General features: G+C 38.6%; 1 protein-coding gene across 1 annotated transcript in view; it reads left to right on the top strand.

Annotated features, from left to right (window-relative positions):
- The window catches only part of NLK (nemo like kinase), a 134354-nt gene that overhangs the window by 53179 nt on the left and 62306 nt on the right, over window positions 1-18869 (top strand). Inside the window, exon 2 of the mRNA XM_088152566.1 lies at window positions 16803-16932. Within this exon, the coding sequence (XP_088008692.1) occupies window positions 16803-16932 (130 nt within the window). The remainder of the gene's footprint in view (window positions 1-16802; window positions 16933-18869) is intronic.

Genomic DNA, 18869 nt, shown 5'->3' with positions numbered 1-18869 from the left:
TAATTTGGTATTCCACTGAGGCCAGGAAACAAACATAACTCATATGCCTCAGCTGAATCTTCCTTTGGCAGGAAAGTCCTCAGAAAAGTTTTCCTAACAAGGTTTTGAGGTCCTCTGAATGTAAGTTCTTATCTTTAGGGATAACTCTGGTGTGTCCCACTTTAGAATGCCCTTTCTCCACTAAGAAAATGGTGCTTAATGGTTGGACTGAACATGTAAGTCTGTTTTCAACAGCAGAAACAGGACATTCAGCTATCTAAGTATTTTTAAAAAACAGTAGTGGAAAATTCAGGGTCCCCTCAATATACTACAACCAGTTGTATGTATGTGTGTAGATAGATAAATAGATCTATAGAGACTGATTATGTGCCATCAAGTCCATGTCAATTCTTAGCAACGATATAGATAGATTTTCTCTGTGTACAGGTAGTCCTCACCTAACGACCATAGTTGGGACTGGAATCTCAGTCGTTGAGCAAAGCGATTGTTAGGCGAGATGCCCACGTGACTGCTTTGCTCAACAGCCACAATCTGGGCACTCCTGGTTGTGGTCATTAAGTCATTAAGTGATCTCCCACATCGTTAAGTGGACGGAGCAGAAGAACCGTCTGCTGAAGTCTTTCAGTTCAGTGTGGAGCTGAAATCCTCCCAGCAGATAGCTTTTTGAGAGCAAAAGGGCTCTGCGTAAAGCTGAAATCTTCCCGGCAGGCAGCCCTTTTGGTCTCAAACGTTCCTAAAGCCCACCAAAGGGTTTGCCCTCCCCTCCATGGACGGAGGGGAAATCCTTCCTGGGGCTGGAGGAATGGAGGCCAAATCTTCAGAATTTGAGCTCCGTTTCTTCCCACCGCCAAGGGGTTTCCCCTCCCCACTCAGCGGTGGGTAGGTATGGAGGTCAAATCCTGAAGATTTGACCTCTGTTCCTACTCACCGCTGAGTGGGGAGGGGAAACCCCTTGGCGGTGGGAAGGAACAAGCTCAAATCCTGAAGATATGAGCTCTATTCCTTCAAACCAGTGGGAAGGAATGGAGGCCAAATCTTCAGGATTTGAGCTCCGTTCCCACGGCCAAGGGGTTTCCCCTCCCTTCTGCAAACAGAGCGGAAATCCTTGGTGAGGCTAAAGGAAAGGAAATCAAATCTTCAGGATTTGGGCTCTGTTCCTACTCACTGCTGCGTCCCCTCCACTTGCAGCCTTCCCTGCCGGCTTCCAGTGGGGAAGCCGGCAGAAAAGATTGCAAATGGTGATCACATGATCGCGGGGCACTTGGCAACCAGTCGTGAATGTGGGCTGGTTGCCAAGCGTCCAAAATGTGGCCATGTGACCGCAGGGGGCACGCAACATTTTAGAGTGGCCGGGAACACCCTTTCCAAGGCCATAACTTCAAACTGTCATTAAATGAATGGTTGTTAAGCAAGGACTACGTGTGTGTGTGTGCACGCGTGCACTTTTTTCCTATGTTTCTTAAGCATTATTTCCTTGAGTTTTCTTGGCTTGTCATTCTGAAACTGGGGCATAGCTATCTCTTCCCTCAGGAAACATCATCAAGAGCTTCTAGGCTTACCTCCAGAGTGAGTGGGAGGAAATTTCCCACTGTAGAATGTCCTGTCTTCCCTGCAGTGAGTGAATCTTCATGGTAAGTTCAATACTGTATACTAATTTCAGCCTCATGGGGCCAGTGGCATCCAAGAAGGAACAATGATATAAAGATACTTTTATCTGTGTTGCAACTCAAATATTTTATATACATGTGTATATACAAAATGTCCAGTTGTAAGGTGGATCCAAATTACAGAACATGAAAATATGTTTTGCCTCACCATCTGTGACAATGGAGCAAACCTTATTTCAAATACAGTTATTTTGCAATAGAAACCCGCAATTGACCGGCTCCTCCACATTTAAGCAATTTATTTCCTTCTCATGACTTCATACCTTCCTGAATACTATTCCTAAAACTTGGAGTAACTTTATTCCTGAAATAACTGTACTTTGATAAATAAGATAGGGTGATTTCCTGGGTAAAACTCTTGCTTACCACAATACACTAGGCAAATTGTTATTTACATGGCTAGCTGATTATCCCTCACCTCACCGCCCAAATGGAATCATTTTATAATCCTGCAGATGTTCTTTTCTTTTATTTCTCCTTGCAGATTGTATAAGGAACTCTGGAGAAAGTCTATGATCATTTATTGTGTATAGTTCAATATTTTGCACTCTGTTAATTATATTACAATAATATAACACTATGTGTTTGGTGACTACTCCAGTGTTCTATGTGCTGATGTGTTAATTGCTGAAACAGATCCTAAATGATAGATTATATTACAGCTTATGTTGATGAATTTCAGTTAACTGTTTTTTATGTTTTTAATTATAATTTTTAATTCCATCTAGTATTTTACTGTTAACCACTTAGAGCACCATTTTGTAACGGAAAGGATAGACAAAACTGAAATGGAATAATATATTAGACAAAGATCATGTAAACCAGAAAATTAGTGGATATTTCCAAAAGAAAAGGAAGAAAGACCTTGGAGGACAATGCAGTGGCTATTTTTAAAATCTAGTTTGGCATAGGAACTTCTCAAAAGAACACTCTGATATATGTATGCTATGGGTTGTATGAATATGTCATTTCGATGGATTGCAACCCTTGTGGTTTATAGAGTTTTCACATCCATTCTTTTATGTTTACAGATACATGTTTAGTTTTTATCTCATATCTATGTCTATTTTCAAAAGTTATTTTTAGGTTAAATCCTCTTAGTCTCTTATCTCTTATCCACAGCCACAATTGATGCATAATAAATGAAAACCTTTTTCAGGCTTCTGCGGTGGCTTCAAAGAGCACCCCTGTTGATTCTGAGCTGGGTGATGGATAGATTCTCATCCCGCTGCTCACTTTGCTGCCATAGTCACCCAGGATGCAACATCCTAACAAAGCTGAATAGGGAATGGAAAGTGCTCTTCAGAGAACAGCAGTAATCTAAGTAAAGTCACTTATTCTCTTTCAATTAGGACCTGGGAGATTTCTATACTTTCATAAGTTTCTTTGGGATATTTATGACTGGGTAGCTCACTGTTTTATGCTAGTTTTTGGATAATCCAAATGTGTGCTGGATTATGAAAACAAATGATATATTTTTCTTAATTAAAGAATATATAAATAGCAGGAGCTGGGTTTTTTTTTTAATGGTGGAGTATTTGGTTTCCATTTATCATAACTGATGGTACTGAAAGCTGCTGAGAAATCAAGAAAGGATAGGATAGATGCAGTGCCCTCATCCTAATCTTACCAAAGCTCATTTACAAATGCCATCAGTGCTGTCTCAGTCCTATAGCCTGGTCTAAAATCCAATTGGAAGTGATCCAGTTAATCTGTTTCTTCCAAGGTTCTCTGGAGCTGTAAGTCAAATCAGAAAGGGAAGGTTGAAGACTGAACAAAAATTATCCAGTGCTATTGGATCTAGAGATGGTTTTTGAGGAGGGGATGGACCACAATCTCTTCAAGAGTCAAAGGGACCATTTCCTCCTTCAAGGAAGTATATACTACTGCCTGAATCCAACCACATGTCTTCTGGAAAGCCTTAACCAACCAGGAGGGACACTGATCTGATACACAGGTGGCTGTATTCACAGCACCAAGGACCATGTCCAGTTCCTGAGGACCATCAGGTTCAAACCCTAACCCAGGATAATTATGTCAGACCCTGCACTAGTCTATTCTTGGAGACTTGTGCTGCTGGAGTCTAGCTCAGAGCAAATTTGAACAATTTTATCCAAGAGATCCCTAGAGTAGTCCTCATAGCATCCTTGTAGATGTTGCTCAGGCCCCTCTTTTCCCAGGAGAGATTGACAAGGCTGCTGGATGGTTATCTGCAGATGGAAAAAGACCTATGTTTTGCCAGTTTTATTCCCACAAAGTAATCTTTAATAAAGGCTTTTACCCATGCTCAATCAGTTCTCTCTTTGTCTTCCTCCAGCAGTATTCTAGGTGTCTTTTGTTTCTTCATCTCCTGGGCTTCCTCAGAAAACCACAAGCTCTCTGGGATCTTAGTACAGACAGAAACCAGCCAGCTGTGATCTGATCCAAGGCCATGATTGCCCCTCATTCCAGGTGACAACCTAGGCCTAGGAATAACCCCAAGTTTCCTTTTAAACCTAGCAGGGTTCATCAGGCATTCAAATAGGTTCTTATTCACTGCAAATGAATAGGGGCTGGAGAGAACTCAAGAGCTAACAGAGAGTGATCTGACCATGGCAGGGGGCTGATAGTAATATCCCACAATTCCAGATCACTTGCTACTATCCTGAGAGAAGAAAAAATGTGACCACAGCTGTGAGTTGGTCCCATTACTACTTGGTCAAATCCATGATTATCAAAAACTCCTGAGGCACCTCAGAATCCTCATCTAGAAGGCAGAAAAGTCCCCCAGGAGTCTGAGGAGCTCCACCACCAACCCAGCTAATATTTTGACCATTTTGTAATTTAACCTTCAATAGGAAGGCACTCTGGATTTTTTCTTATATCTGCTGCCTAAATATAGAATCAGTATTGATTTTTCCATTCAGTTTTAGTGCAAGTAGTACAGTTTTAATTGTTTCTGAATATGTTAAACAAACCATGGGTCTTACTTTAAATTTAATAGTGTATGTAATGGATTCACTCTGAACAGAATAATCTCTAATGTTGGACCCAGTTTGTTAAGCTTTTGATTACACAAATATGTATATATTTGCATATGAACTGGTTTTCTCTCCAATAGCTTCAGCTACCTTACTTTTTCATCCTCCATACCTGATTTAATGTTGCATATGCTGTAGGATATCAGAGAACCATAAAGAAGTTGCACAGGACTAGATGGGGGATAAGAACATCAAATGATATCAAGTGTTAGACTTTCACCCTTCCTCAATTTTTCTGTCATGAAAAATATCATCTGGTGAACAAGCTGCTTATATTGTTCATATGATGGTAACAGTTTCCATATTTTCAGCACAGTTCATTTCATGTTTCAGAGAGGAATGATTAAGTACAGTTGATCTGACAAGATAGGTAACTTATTTTGGGTTGCCCTGTAAGTATGCAACTAGTTTCTTTCCCTTTTCCCATGGAGGATGGTGACTATTATGTTTGCTACTAATACTGAATAACTTCTCATATGTGTTTAACAACACAGAGATACTTTTCAAAGTCTCCATACATTTATGATTAAGAAGCAAAAGAGTGCATATATAATGATAGCGTAGATAGCCTCTTTCCTTGTAAACCATCCTCACAGAGTGCTTTTTGGCAGGGGGAGAGTAATATTTAGCCTTTTTGTTGCTTTGCCCTTTGAAATTAACCATATTGCAGACTTCATGGAATTTTAAAGCATTTGTTTAAAACAGGCAGATTAACAGCTGCTAAAGTAGAAAGTAACTGGCAATGGCAGTGGATAAGCAGATCTTTTTTCTTGCAGTGCAACAATGCTCCTTGGTGAGGATACTTTGCACTGCAAAAGGAGTTAAATTTGGTTCCATTTTCAGTGCAATAGTTTGTCTCTGACATCTCTGATCCTTGGAATATACCATATCTAAATATTGAGCATTTATTCTCAACACTTGAAAAATCTTCTAAATCTTAAGATATTTTAAGGATCACAATTCACTTTTCAGGTATAACAACTCTTTATGCACATGCACTCAAATACCAGTCTTTTTCCTTCTGCCAGTCATATTATCTCTGTGTGTGCATTTTGGATTATGCTCAGATTTTTTTTTTCCAAGTTCATATTAACAGCTAGGAAGTTCCCATACCTCATCCAGATCACACCATCTCTCAGTCTAGCTTAGTATTGTCTGTGAGCAACATAGCAGTGAGCTATGGCTTTTCCCCTATTTATTTATTTATATCATTTATATGGCTGCCCATTTCACACAAGTGACTCTGGGTGACTTACAAGATTAAAAACAAACAAGCCCCTCAAACATAAACCTCCTGGTGCCCAAGGATAAACTGTTAACTATTAACCATCAATAGTAGCAGGGCTCACCTTGATGTTAGCAAAATTTCCATCCTAAGTTAATAACACTCTGCCTTTTTCAGGAACCTAGAACCCATAATTTTGATAACGTCATTGGACTTAAACTGCATTTTTTGCTATGATTTTTACCACCTCCTTCCCATATGCCAGATACCTTTCTCCCCATATGATTTTCTGGCTGCTTGTAACTGTCCTAGAATGTTGTGCTATTTATGAATTGACAGCTGCTTCATTACACTAAGGATACTAATGTAGTGTGTACTGGTTGTGCATGCATATATGAATTCCATTTTGGACTGAGCAGCTCTTTGATCTTGGTTTTAAAAGGGAATACAAAGAAGAGGATAGTCTATCAGAGCTTATTAGCCATTATGTATAGATGTGAAAAGCAAGTTATTTCTGAACTCCTCCGTTCAAACCTGAGAAAACGGTTATTTTTGTTCCCTGTTTATGGACTACCTGAAAGCATCTGACTAGCTTCTCCCAGGAATAGGAAGCTGGGCTAGATAGACTTTTGGCCTGATGCAGTGGAACTCTTGCTTCATTGTTATAACATATGCAGCAACAATGAGAGAAACTTTGCCTGGATATAAGCAAGGAAGGATAGAGCAAGTATAACTTGATTATGTGCCATCAAGTCAGTGTTAAGTCTTAATGCTACATAGACAGACCCAGGATCATATGTCCCCAACTTAGCCTTTCAGGTCTCCCAACGATCTACCCATCACATCTGTAATAGAGTCCATCCATCTTGCTGCTGGACATACTCTCATATTTTTTCCATCTGCCTTTCCCATCCCAGCATTATGGATTTCTTAAAGGAGCTGGATCTTCACATAATCCGAATTATGTCTAAAATATTGAGTCTGCTCACATGTGCATTGAGTGAGAATTCTGGATTGATTTGTTCTGTGATCCATTTGTTCAGTTTTTTATCCATCCATAATATTGTCAAGAGCCTTCTCCAATCCCAGAGTTCAAAAACATGAACTCTGAAAAAAATACTCTTTCTATCCTGCTTCATCGAAGTCCAACTTTTGTTCTCATACAGTATCACAGGGGAAAGCATTGCCTGTGCAATTCTAATATTTGTAAATATAGACACCTCCCAGCACCTGAATATCTTTTCCAAGCCTTCATTGCTACTCTACCAAGTTATTGTCTGTGGCATATTTCTTGACTGCTGGCTCCTTTACAGTTGGTAGTCAGTCCTAAAGGACAGAAGCTATCCAACACTTCAATTTTTCATTGTAAACGCTGAGGCTGATTGTGTGGCTGACTGTACCTGTTGTCATTAGTTTGGTCATCTTTGTAAATCCATTTTTTCATTGAGCTCCTTCACTTTCATTATTAGAGCTTGCAGATCATTTGCATTTTCAGCTATTGAAGTAGTAACAAACTTTAGTATCTCATTTACTTAGGAAAATTGTTTGTTAAATAAAGTATGCAATCTTATTTGTTTGTTTGTTTATATATAAAATTTGTCACCACCCATCTTGTTAAAAAGCAACTCTGGGCGGTTTTGCTTTGCTTTTGATGATTATAGTTTTGCCAGAACTGATGGAAGGACATTGTGTAATTCTAGCTATTTCCTGTTCTATACGTACTAGCTGATGTTCTTTTTTAATAAAAAAATATCTAGTTAAAGCCAATGCAGGTTTTTTTGAATATATCAGAACTAACACACGTTCTTTTACTTGGCTCAAATGCTGTCCGATATTCCATGAAACCAAGGTCTCTGCTGTGTAGGTAGTAGCTTTGTCTGGTTTTATTTGGTTACAGCATCCTTTGTTAATAATGGGCAGATGTGAATACCGTTTCTTCTCCAGCCCTATAATAGTCAGAGGCAAATATAGCAACAAAGCTTCTCCTACTAGCCACCTGTTAGAACTGCAGTCAAATCCATACAGGATCAGAAGCAGCCATCAGCGTGTCCTAGGATAAAAGCCAAAAAAGTAGAACTGTTCAGGAAACATTTATAAGCCCTCCATGGGAATGCACAAAATGTAGAATGGAACCTCATCTCCTAGTCATGCATGCCCGGTAGGCATAAGAAGAAAGATTCAGACATATAGTTAGAGTAACATAGCTTTACTAACAGCATAGTCAATATACAGTAGGTATCTGGAAGGTTAGCATATATGTGTGCATGACTAATAAATTAATATCCCTTAAACCATTCTCCTACAGAAATCTTGCCAGCTTTACACTGCTTTGTATATAAGTTACTTTCAGTGAGATAAACGTGATCTATTGTAACAATGTATGTGTCTGTTCTGTATGATTGATGTTTAAAATATAAATTATATTTCATAAATCTATAGATCTACTCTTTTAAATTAGGCTAATATCCAAATCTGTAAATTTCATGCTAGTGTCCTTTTTGGAGGAATATTTGTACTCTGCTTTGATATATGTCTCTGTGTTTGATATATATGTGTGATACGTGTGTGATACATACATATACCAAATGATTTTATATTATATATCAAATATTTTCATATCCTGTAAAAGTCTTTACTGGGTTGTTGCAAAGTTCTTCCACAAGTCACTGAACACAGACATTCCTAACTGATGCTGTTAAAAATGTTTTGTTGCATTGTAGTTAATAAATATCTCTGTGAAAAGCTTTTTAAACGTCTCACAAATGTAACTGCACAGGAACAGTATGTAATACCTTTCTCAAATACATTAATGCTTGTGATACAAGTATGTAATCTTTATATTCTACATAGAATATAATATAAAGAAGTGTTCCTGGATCTGGTAATTACATCAGGCTCAGTTTGTAAACTGAGTTTTTGATAGGCTTAATCCAAACAGATAGTTATTTCTCTAATTCCAGGCACTTGCTTTGACTTATTTTAATTAAATACACACTGAAAAAATGTATCAGTATAAAAGATCCAGTAGTACTTCTACATTGCCATTGAGCTATAACTTTAAAACATGAGCAAATACCTAATAAAAAACAATGTCATTTGTCCTGAGAGTGCACTGCTTATATTGAATCCTTGGCTGTTAAACTACCAACAAAAAGGGAAATTGCTGTTCTCAGATATGTGCTTGTTTCTTGGAAGTGACATGGACTTTGTGCAGTAATTATGCCATGTTGTTGTAAAGTGGGTTATTTCATTTGTATTGAAATATATTAATAGTTTCTGGCTAATGGTTAGATTGGAGTTAGCAATTTCTGATGAATTATACTAAATTGCCAGCTTTTATTCAGGGTTACTTAACGTAGTTTGTAATATCAACTGATTAATCTTTTTTTCTTTTTCTTTTTTTAAATCTGGCAGTCAAGTTTGTTAGAGGTAACAGCATGAATATTTCCTTGTTTTCTAATACATGCTTGCTTGGAACACATCATTATACGGGTAGTCACTTGTATAATAGTATATTCACCAAACACAGAAAAGTTAATATGTGTTCTTTTTTTAAAAAAAGACATAGCTTGAGCTCTGTGTTCTCCTTAAAAAGTCAAATGTAATGTTGGAAATTTAAGAATGATCAGATGTATTTTCATGTATGGTGCTTTTGTACAATGGAGATTAATCTTAGATTGCTTATTTAACTATTCAAGTGAAAAGATGTTACTTTTACATAATAGTTCCATTCTATTTTGTTCAGATCCTCTAAGAAAATTATGCTCAGTTTGGAGCATTACATTTTAGAGAAGATCAAACTGAAAGAAGTTCTGAAATAGCAGTGAATATGATCTGGGGACTAGAAGCTAACTCCTGAAAAATTGAAGGAACTGTGTATGTTTAGCTCTGAAAAAAAAAAGGCATGGGAGTCTGTGGTAGTATTCTTCAAATACTTGAAAGAACATTATACTGAAGAAGGTCAGGGTCTTTTCTCTATCATTTTGAGGGGAGGGGACACAAAATGCAGGATTTAAGTTACAGGAAGAGAAGACTCCAACTTAATGTTGAACAAAATAATAATTTTGACAGTGGAACAAATCAGACAGATGTGATGGGCTCCAGTTCACTGTATATGTTCAAGCAAGGATTAGACAGCCATATGTCATGGATGGTTTAATTTGGATTCCTTCACTTTGTGTCCTAAATGGCCCCTTCCAATTCTGCAGTTCTATGATCTGTGGAGTCACAAAGTCAGATAACTGAATTTTTAATTACAAGTTCAGCCAAAGTTGAGTGGTTTTTGTTCAGTCTAGTAAAACAGATGTGGAAAACTTGCTAAGAACCATATTCCTGGGGTGGTAATCTGTCAAAACTGTCCATGTTGCACATAATCAAAACTAGTGGTAGACACAAACAAAACCAAACTGGGTATGATCAGGAACTTGGATTGTCTGAAGACCATTTACTCTTGCCAAAGGACACTGATCAAATGCTGAGGGCTTTTGAAATTAGGTTGAAGATAGCAGGAAATTTGTAGAGCACAGGTTGCTCATTACTGCGATAGGGCCGTGAGGACTATTTTGGCACTTTAGTTTCCATCCGCTTCAGCCAATATGGCTAATGGAAAGAATTGTGAGAGTTATGGTTTAAACATCTGGGGAGCACCAGGTTTTCTGCCTCTTCTATACTCTTAGAAGCAGTCTGACTTGGCAATTTGCAAAATATAAGGCACATAGAAGTATGAAGGATAAATATAAATGCCAGATTAGCAGGTGGTTTGTATCATTTTGTCTAATTAGCCTTGTAGATATTTTTGAGGGTGTCAGCAAACATAGGTAATGGTGACCTAATATGTATTATATACTTGGATTTTCAAAAAGCCTTGATGAAATTTCTCACTAAAGACTCCTGAGCAAACTCAGCTGCTATGAGATTAAAGTACAGATGCTTTCTTGGAATAGCAACCAGATAAAAAATGGGAAACAGAGTGTAGGAATAAATAGGCAATTCTCATATTAGCAAAATGTAAAAGAGGGGTCCTCAGGAATGAGTATCATGACCAGTGCTTTTTAACTTATATTTGGAATTAGAGTTGGCAATATCATTTACTGATGATACTAAATTTTCAGATTATATATATATATATTTATATATATTTTAAAGGATTGTTCAGAGCTCCAATAGGACCCAAAGTAAGTAAAGTGATAGTGATGAAGCACCTGGCTGCCATGAATGAGTTAAAGTCTCCAAGGCCATACTAGTTACACCTGAGAGCCTTGACAGATTTGCAGATGTCATCTTGGGGCCTCTTTTTGTGATCTTTGAAGAATCATGGAGGATGAGCCTGGTGCCATGAGATTGGAGAACAGTCTTCCTGTCTTCTAAAATGGGAGAAAGAAGGGGCCCAGGTTAATTACATTAAGCTTGACCTCAGTACCAGGCATAACTCTGAATCATTATTAAGCAACCTGTGAGTATTTAGAAAAGAATACATTTACTTGGCAGGAGTCAGCACAGATGTATCAAGAATATATCATGCCAAATCATCTTGATCTCTCTTTTGGATAAAACAACTAGCCTACTTGAATCTCTGACCTTTCTCTGCCTCCCAGCTAGCCATTTAAATGATAAATAGAGCTCTTGACAGAAGCTGATTGTGGGAGCTGCTGCAGAGGCAGGTGGGGAGCATTGTGTTTGGATGCTACAATTTTGGTTGTGAGTAGAAGGCCCAGGGAAGAAGACAGTGAGATACAGATAAGAGCTGCTGGAATATCAGAGAATTAGGAGGAAGAAAAAAGGTAGTTACAAACAGCCTGGTTAAAGGAAAAACTGCTGTTGCGAAGCAAAGAATAGAAAATGAACAGTTTGACAGAGCTTGAGTGAATAATCCAGCAAACACAACCACAAAAGAAATCTGCAGGAAGAAAAACAGACTGACTGTAGCTGGGACAGAGAAGAAAACTATACTTAAAGCTAAAGAAATGTATTTAAGCACTCTGTGAATAAGTAAATAGGATAATAGAAAAAAATCTAGAGATTAAGAAGTAGGAATAAGATGGACTGGAGTATGCTAAAATTAGGTCAAAAACTTTACTTTTTTAAGAACTAAGCTTGACTTTTGTAACTATTCTATAAAGGCATTCCTGTGCAGGTAAAACAATCCTGCTTGCCCTCCTGTTTCTGTTTCTACTGTCCAAAAATGAACCTGTGACAGTGTAAATAAGTGTGAACTGAATCATGTTCACAGTAAATGCAGGCTACATGTTAATAGGATTTCAATTGGATGTAAGGCCAATCTAATGTGACATCTATCATTGACTGCCAGCGTTGATTCTGCTAATCTGCCTGGTAGGTGGGGGTCCCTTTCCTCCCTCAGTGCTCCATGTGTGTCCCTACCAAAGCTGTATTTAGGATCTGAACTTGGCAGTGATTGACTAGAAAAAGGATCTTGAAGTCCTAGGGCCAGCGCAAAAGGCAAATAATTAGGGGGGGAGTTGAAAATAGAACTGCTGATATAATACTAACAACAATGACAATAATAACATTATACAAATCTATGGCAAAATCACAATTGGATCATTGTGCCTAGTTCTGGCCACCATATTTTCAAATACTATGTTATAGAGCTAAAAAACATGCAAAACAGGACAACCAAAATGTTAAGGGGCCTGTAGCCCCAATGAAGGAAGGCTATGGCAGTTGGGTCTTTGTTGCTTTGAATGAAAAAGATTAAGTGGAAACATGAAAGAGAGATAGAAAATCATGCATGGATGGTATAGATAATGTACAGTGAAATCTTTCCCCCCTTTCATAATGTTTGAATTCGATGTCCTTGATTCAGCAGCATACAAATTCAATAAATAATAAAGATTTCGTTGTGACAGAAATAATTTTTCACATTTGGGGTAGCCTCTAAACGTAAATAAATGTGTTACATATATTTCCCCTTTTACTGTTTTCTCTCTCAGTATTTAGGGTACAAACTCCACTAGGAATGGGCTTGGTTCTTTGATCCTAATCTATAAAATGCTAATTGAAGATATATAAATAGTCATGTAACGTGAACTTCCACAGGCATCGTGTGTTCTGTCAGATTTATGAAACATCTCATGATGCAGCCAGTTGCCTACAAAAACTCATACCAGTGTAAACCAATTAGCTTTTCAAGTATCATGTTGCTTTTTTGTCCCTTGGGCTCTGCACAAATTAATTTTTCATGCACATATGTACTAAGCAAAGTCAGGAATAATTGTTCTATTAATCTGCATCCCCAAAAAGCCTGTTACAAGGATCTCAATTTGATATTATGTTTTGCTTCATAGAGTAGATTTTAACACTTTTTAAAAACTGGTTCTGTTCAAATGTGTTAGAATTCCCTCCTTAAAAATGAGGCATTGGAAGATACTGTCAAAGCTAGCTGCTATCTTTACCAGCTGTAACTCATTAGCTCATACAGATGACAACAAGCTGAAGAGCCCAGCACAGCCAGCCTTTTCAGCAACAAAGAAACCGAAAGCATTCCTGTATAACAGTCTTCAGCGCTTATCTCTGTTTTCTGGTGCTATTTGTGCTGAACTAAAGCAGCTGTTACCCCCAGTTAAGAGAGAACAAATTCAACATGCCGTGAAATTACCACACTGCCATTCACATTCATTAGAGTTACATTGCTACAAGCGAGCAAAGCTGGCCTTTGTATGAATAATTGAGTGAAATTTTGCTTTCTGATTTTTGTTTCAATCTTATAATATTGACAAACTGCAAGCCAATATTTGGATGTATTTCAACCACAGGGTGAACCATAAAATATTTTTTGCTCTTCTGCTTTTCAAAGCTGTAAAAAGATAAGATGGAACTTTAAGGGTGTCTTTTAAATAAATAAATGTTTAATGTTAAGCGATGCTCAGTTATTGGCACGTTGCTTCAACAGATTTTACAGATAAATTTAAATGTAAATTTATTTTCATAAGGAAAAATTACTCTACTTTGAGAAACTACATATTTTCATTCTTCCACAAGTGAAATACCACCTTATTTGTGGTGGAATTTGCGAAGTTTTCAGAAACTGTTACATGGTACTGTTACATTCTGTACAGCAATTTAATAATCTGCACACAAATGAAGAAATTGTTCAGGTTGTTTTTGGGAGGCTATCGCTCAGATTTTTGAGAATAAAATAATCAAATGTTTATGTACTACAGTAGTGTTTGCAGCTATGTTTTTGAAGTAATCCCTACATACCACATGCACATGAAGAGATTTAGTTAGGGAGTCTATATGTAAAACATTGTGCTTGCTGATAAAAGCTTAACCTTATCCTTGTTTTAGAAACAATATTTTTGAGTAGGAACTACTTGTTTTTTTCCTTATTGGTTCCCACTAGAAAATATATTATGCATAAGGTGTCCAAGTTCAATCCCAGAAGGGATTCAGTTCAGGTAGGGTTAAGAAACTTAGCCTCTGTTTGAAACTTCGGACAGCTAGTTACTGGCAGTGTAAATGGTACCGAAGCCTGATATTTTTTGACATCTCATGAAGGACTTTGGTACTATCTGGGTATGGCAAAGTGATAATTCTACATAATGGAAAGAAAGTCACCCTCCTGATTTTAAGAAATGGATCTAGAATGTGAGTTTGTTATCTCTTTTTTAGAACACAGAGAATTTTCAAACCCTGGATAAATTGAGAAAATGGCATACAGGTAGTTCTCAAGTTATGACCGTTCAGCGACCATTCAGAGTTACAACAGTGCTGAAAAACTGGACTTACGACTGGTCCCCAAAGTTACAGCTGTTGCAATATTCCTATGGTCATGTAATCGTGATCTGGGTGCTTGGCAACCCATTCACACGACTGATCACCAAGCACCCTGTGATCACATGATCGCCATTTGCAACCTTCCCTGCTGGCTTCCCGCAAGCAAAGTCAATGGGAAACCAGCAGGGGAGGTTACAAGTTGCCTGGATAAGTCTCCCCACCCCACCCCGGCTTTTCTTCACTCATGCACACCATACCCTCCTCCCCCCCTTCACTTGCATGCACACACTGAGCCCTCCTTCACCCTTTGTTCCCACCCACACACTGTGCCCTCCTCCCCTCTGTTTGCTAGCACACACTGTGCCCTTCTTCCCCTTCCCTTGCATGCACCGCATCCCCTTTACGCTGCATTGTGGCTCTGGGGCTTTGCAGGAGGAAGGAGAAAGCCTCACAAATGGCAGCTTCCAACTAGAACTGCAGAGCACGCGCTGGAAACGCCCCTGGAGAGTCCTGGAGAGTCCATCAGCTCCCAGAAGCATCCATGGAGCACTCCTTCAGTGCCAGAAGTGCCCCTGGAGAGCCCTTGAGTGAGCTAAGGAGGGAAGGAAGGCATGGTGCATGCAAATGAGCGAAGGGGGAAGGAGGATGCTGGTGTGTGCAAGCAAGGGAAGGAGAGTGCGGTGCATGTGAGGAGGAGGAGGGCCAAGAAGCCCCTGAGCCACAACGTGGCAAGCAGCCCCAGAGCCATGCAGTTCTGAGCTGCTTGCTGCCCTACAAGGCAGGGTGCAGGGCCACCAAAAGGGCAGAGATGAGGGGGGAGATAGGTGGATGGGGGGAGTTGGAGGCAGTCTCTTACCTTACTGAGGCTCAAGGCTGGGAGGTACCAAGCCCGGAATGGATTAGATTGGGGTGGGTCATCAGATAACAACTGGTGGAATTCGCTTCATGATGGCAATGGGGAATGCCGGGATCGCTGTCGCTAAGCAATGCGATCACAAGGCATCTCACTTTATGACCGCATTGCTTAGCAATGGAAATTTTGGTCCCAATTGTGGTCGTAAGGTGAGGACTACTTGTAGTATGTTGCTATGGTCTAGATTTAATGGTAAGCTTAACAACTGATAAGCTTAATTTTATACAGGATCTTTCATATGGATCTTATCTGTGGTTTTATCATATGGATCTTTCTGTTAGGGTTTTTTTTTTTGTTATGCTTCACTATTTTAATTATATAATATATTTGTTTTTTCTTCACTGTATAATCACTATTTAATGTAGATTCTTTTGTATTTTTATAAATTATTTATTTTAAAACAAATAAATTTTTAAAAAGTACTGAGACTCGATAGACCAATGGATTAGCCTCAGTATGAGGTAGCTTCTTATTTTCTAGTAGATAGTTTGATTCAATGTTATATGAACAGACCATGGCCATTTTATATGGGTCTTGAATAACCAGAGAGAGATGTCTGTATCATCCGAATAAGCAGTAGCATCTGTTGTCATTTTCCTATAATATGTTGTCATTCTTAGATAGTAAAATCTAACAATCTTTATTGCAGAGGAAGCTGAATATCAGGAAACATCATGATACATGAGAAATGTATCTTCCTATCCTGTTCCCCAGTGATCCAGAGCTATGTACAGCACACCAGACCGGAAGATAGCATTATAGTTGAATCTGCTGTAAAAGACAGAACTTTCTTTCATTCTGTATAACATTTATTAGTGGGCAGCACTGAAAAGCAGTATAATGTAGCAATTTTATATTGTAATACCTTGTTAATGGGGAAGGTGTCCCGGGATCAATACAGTAATTAAAGAGAAGAAAATGTATGTATCAGATGCTGCCATTTATTGATTGGAGAATAAAGAACATTGTACAGTTGAGTTGAAGAGTTTTACTAACACATGATTGAAAGATCTGTGTGTCCAGCAGTTCTGTAGCTGAATAACATATAGAGTTGTGATATGTCTGAAATGCGGTTGGAATTCACTTAACATAAACAATAAAATTCAGTGAGACTCATTGAAGAGTTTTGTTTGCCTCTTAATATGTAGAGTCATTTAGGAAATGCTTTCATCTGTCTTTTCCCTGGGATGTAAGCATGAAAATTGCTTAAAATCAATTTTATGTTTAATCTTTTCCTTTAGGTCAGTAACAGATCCACGAGATGGAAAGAGAGTTGCACTCAAAAAGATGCCCAACGTCTTCCAAAATCTGGTCTCTTGCAAAAGGGTCTTCCGTGAATTGAAGATGTTGTGTTTTTTTAAGCATGACAATGTAAGTGGCCTGTAACTTGTTTTTGATAAAAGTTCCATTTTCATGTCTTTTCATTAAATTTTTTAGCATTTTAAACAGAAGTTTACTGTAAGACATTACAAATATTCATAGGCTTTAGAAAAACAGACAACAATTTTGGAATAAATTACATCTGATATCAGTGGAAACCAAGCTTTTTAAGAACTTTGGAGACATCTGAACTACAAATCTAAATCTGGTTGAATCAGTTTTGTATGTTGCAGTACACCTGTTCACCTGAGATAAATAGCCAGTGCCCCCAAGGAAATGCATAAAAATGACACATTATATCTGAGCTGTTTCCTTTACTTTCTAGGACAGTAAAGAATCAATAGCTTGTTTGCATGTCGCCCTAAGCCATAGCTTATTCTTTGTGCATGAAAGGAATGAACTGCAGTGAGCCTCATCTGCTCCTCTTCCCTTCCTCTTCCCAAGCATCCCAGAGAATTCTGAAAGCTTTCATTTCTGCTTCAAATTAACCACAGTTTGTAATGTGTCTGGAGAGACTGTAATAAATATTAACTGAGGTTAGTTTCAAACAAGCTTCAAACATAGATACTGAAGGGTTTTTTTTGCTTAAACTAATAATAGTTAAGACTACAATTTTGGGTCTAGAGGCTATGGCAGGATCAATTAATCAAAAAAGATATCAGCCTTTATTTTATTTGTTTGTTTGTTTGTCTAATTTATATAGCCAATGACTCTGGGCTGCATACAACAGAAATAAAACAATTAATACCTAAAACCATTATCATTATTAAAAACATTAAAAACTATAAAAATAGAACTGATACCAAAAAAAAAAAAATAGAGAAATGTTAATAATAATGGGACCACCTCACTAGTTCACCCGTCCCCTGAGATCCCCAGGCCTGCTAACATAACCAGGTCTTGAGGGACCTTCAGAAGTGATGAGGCCAACCTCATCTCAAGGGGAAGAAGATTCTACAATGCAGGTGCCACAGCAGAAAAGGCCCGCCACCTAGGGTCTGCCAAATGTAGCTCCGTAGGTGACGGAACCCATAACGTACCCTCTCTGCTGGATCTGGTGGGAAGGGCAGATGAAATTGAGGAGAGGCGGTCCCTCAAATAGCCTGGTCCCATGCCATGAAGGGCTTTAAAGATCAACACCAACACCTTGAATTGGAACCGGAAACAAACTGGTAACCAATGCATCTCGCAAAGCAGAAGTGTAACGTGCGTTCTACCAGAAACATACATACCTGCTCACATCACTGCATTTTGCACCAGCTGAGGTTTCTGGATACTCTTCAAGGGTAGCTCCATGTAGTGCGCATTGCAGTAGTCTAACCGGAAGGTGACCAGGGCATGAGTGACTCTGAGTAGGGTTCCTCGATCTAGGAATGGGCACAACTGGTGCACAATACAAAGTCATGAGTCCAGGAGGACCCCCAGATTATGCGCAGGATCTGTTTGGGGCAGTGCCACCCCATCCAGCACCAAAGATGATATAATCCTAGAATCAGAGGGCTTCAAAGCCCAAAGCCACTCAGTCTTGCCAGGGTTCAATTGAAGCCTTTTGTTCCCCATCCAAACCCTCACAGCCTCCAGACACCGGGATAAGACATCCACCTCACAAGTGATCTCCTAATGCACCTCATGCCAGGTAGAGGCATATTGTGGCTATTTATACTCTCATGCCAGATTATAGTTTAGCTTGATGACAAAACATAACCAGTGTTAGGGAAAGAGAAATAATAGCAATGTAACTAAGAAAAGCTAAAAAAAGGACTGGTGTAATGTAGTGCAGGCATCCTTCAAGCATCTAAATAGGAACGCATTAAGAATCAAGCAGAGCCAGTACTTTCAGATAGTCCTGTATGAATATTCCCCAGGACCCAAGGATGAAACTAAAGTGATTCATTCCAGAATCCCCCAGCAGAAGACTGTCGTATCTT

This window comes from Python bivittatus, unplaced genomic scaffold (genome assembly GCF_059951505.1).
Source record: "Python bivittatus isolate LINGU-HERP-01145 unplaced genomic scaffold, Pbiv_v1 ctg000690_np1212, whole genome shotgun sequence".
Taxonomy (NCBI): Eukaryota; Metazoa; Chordata; class Lepidosauria; order Squamata; family Pythonidae; genus Python; species Python bivittatus.
This window is presented reverse-complemented; position numbering and strand designations above follow the sequence as displayed.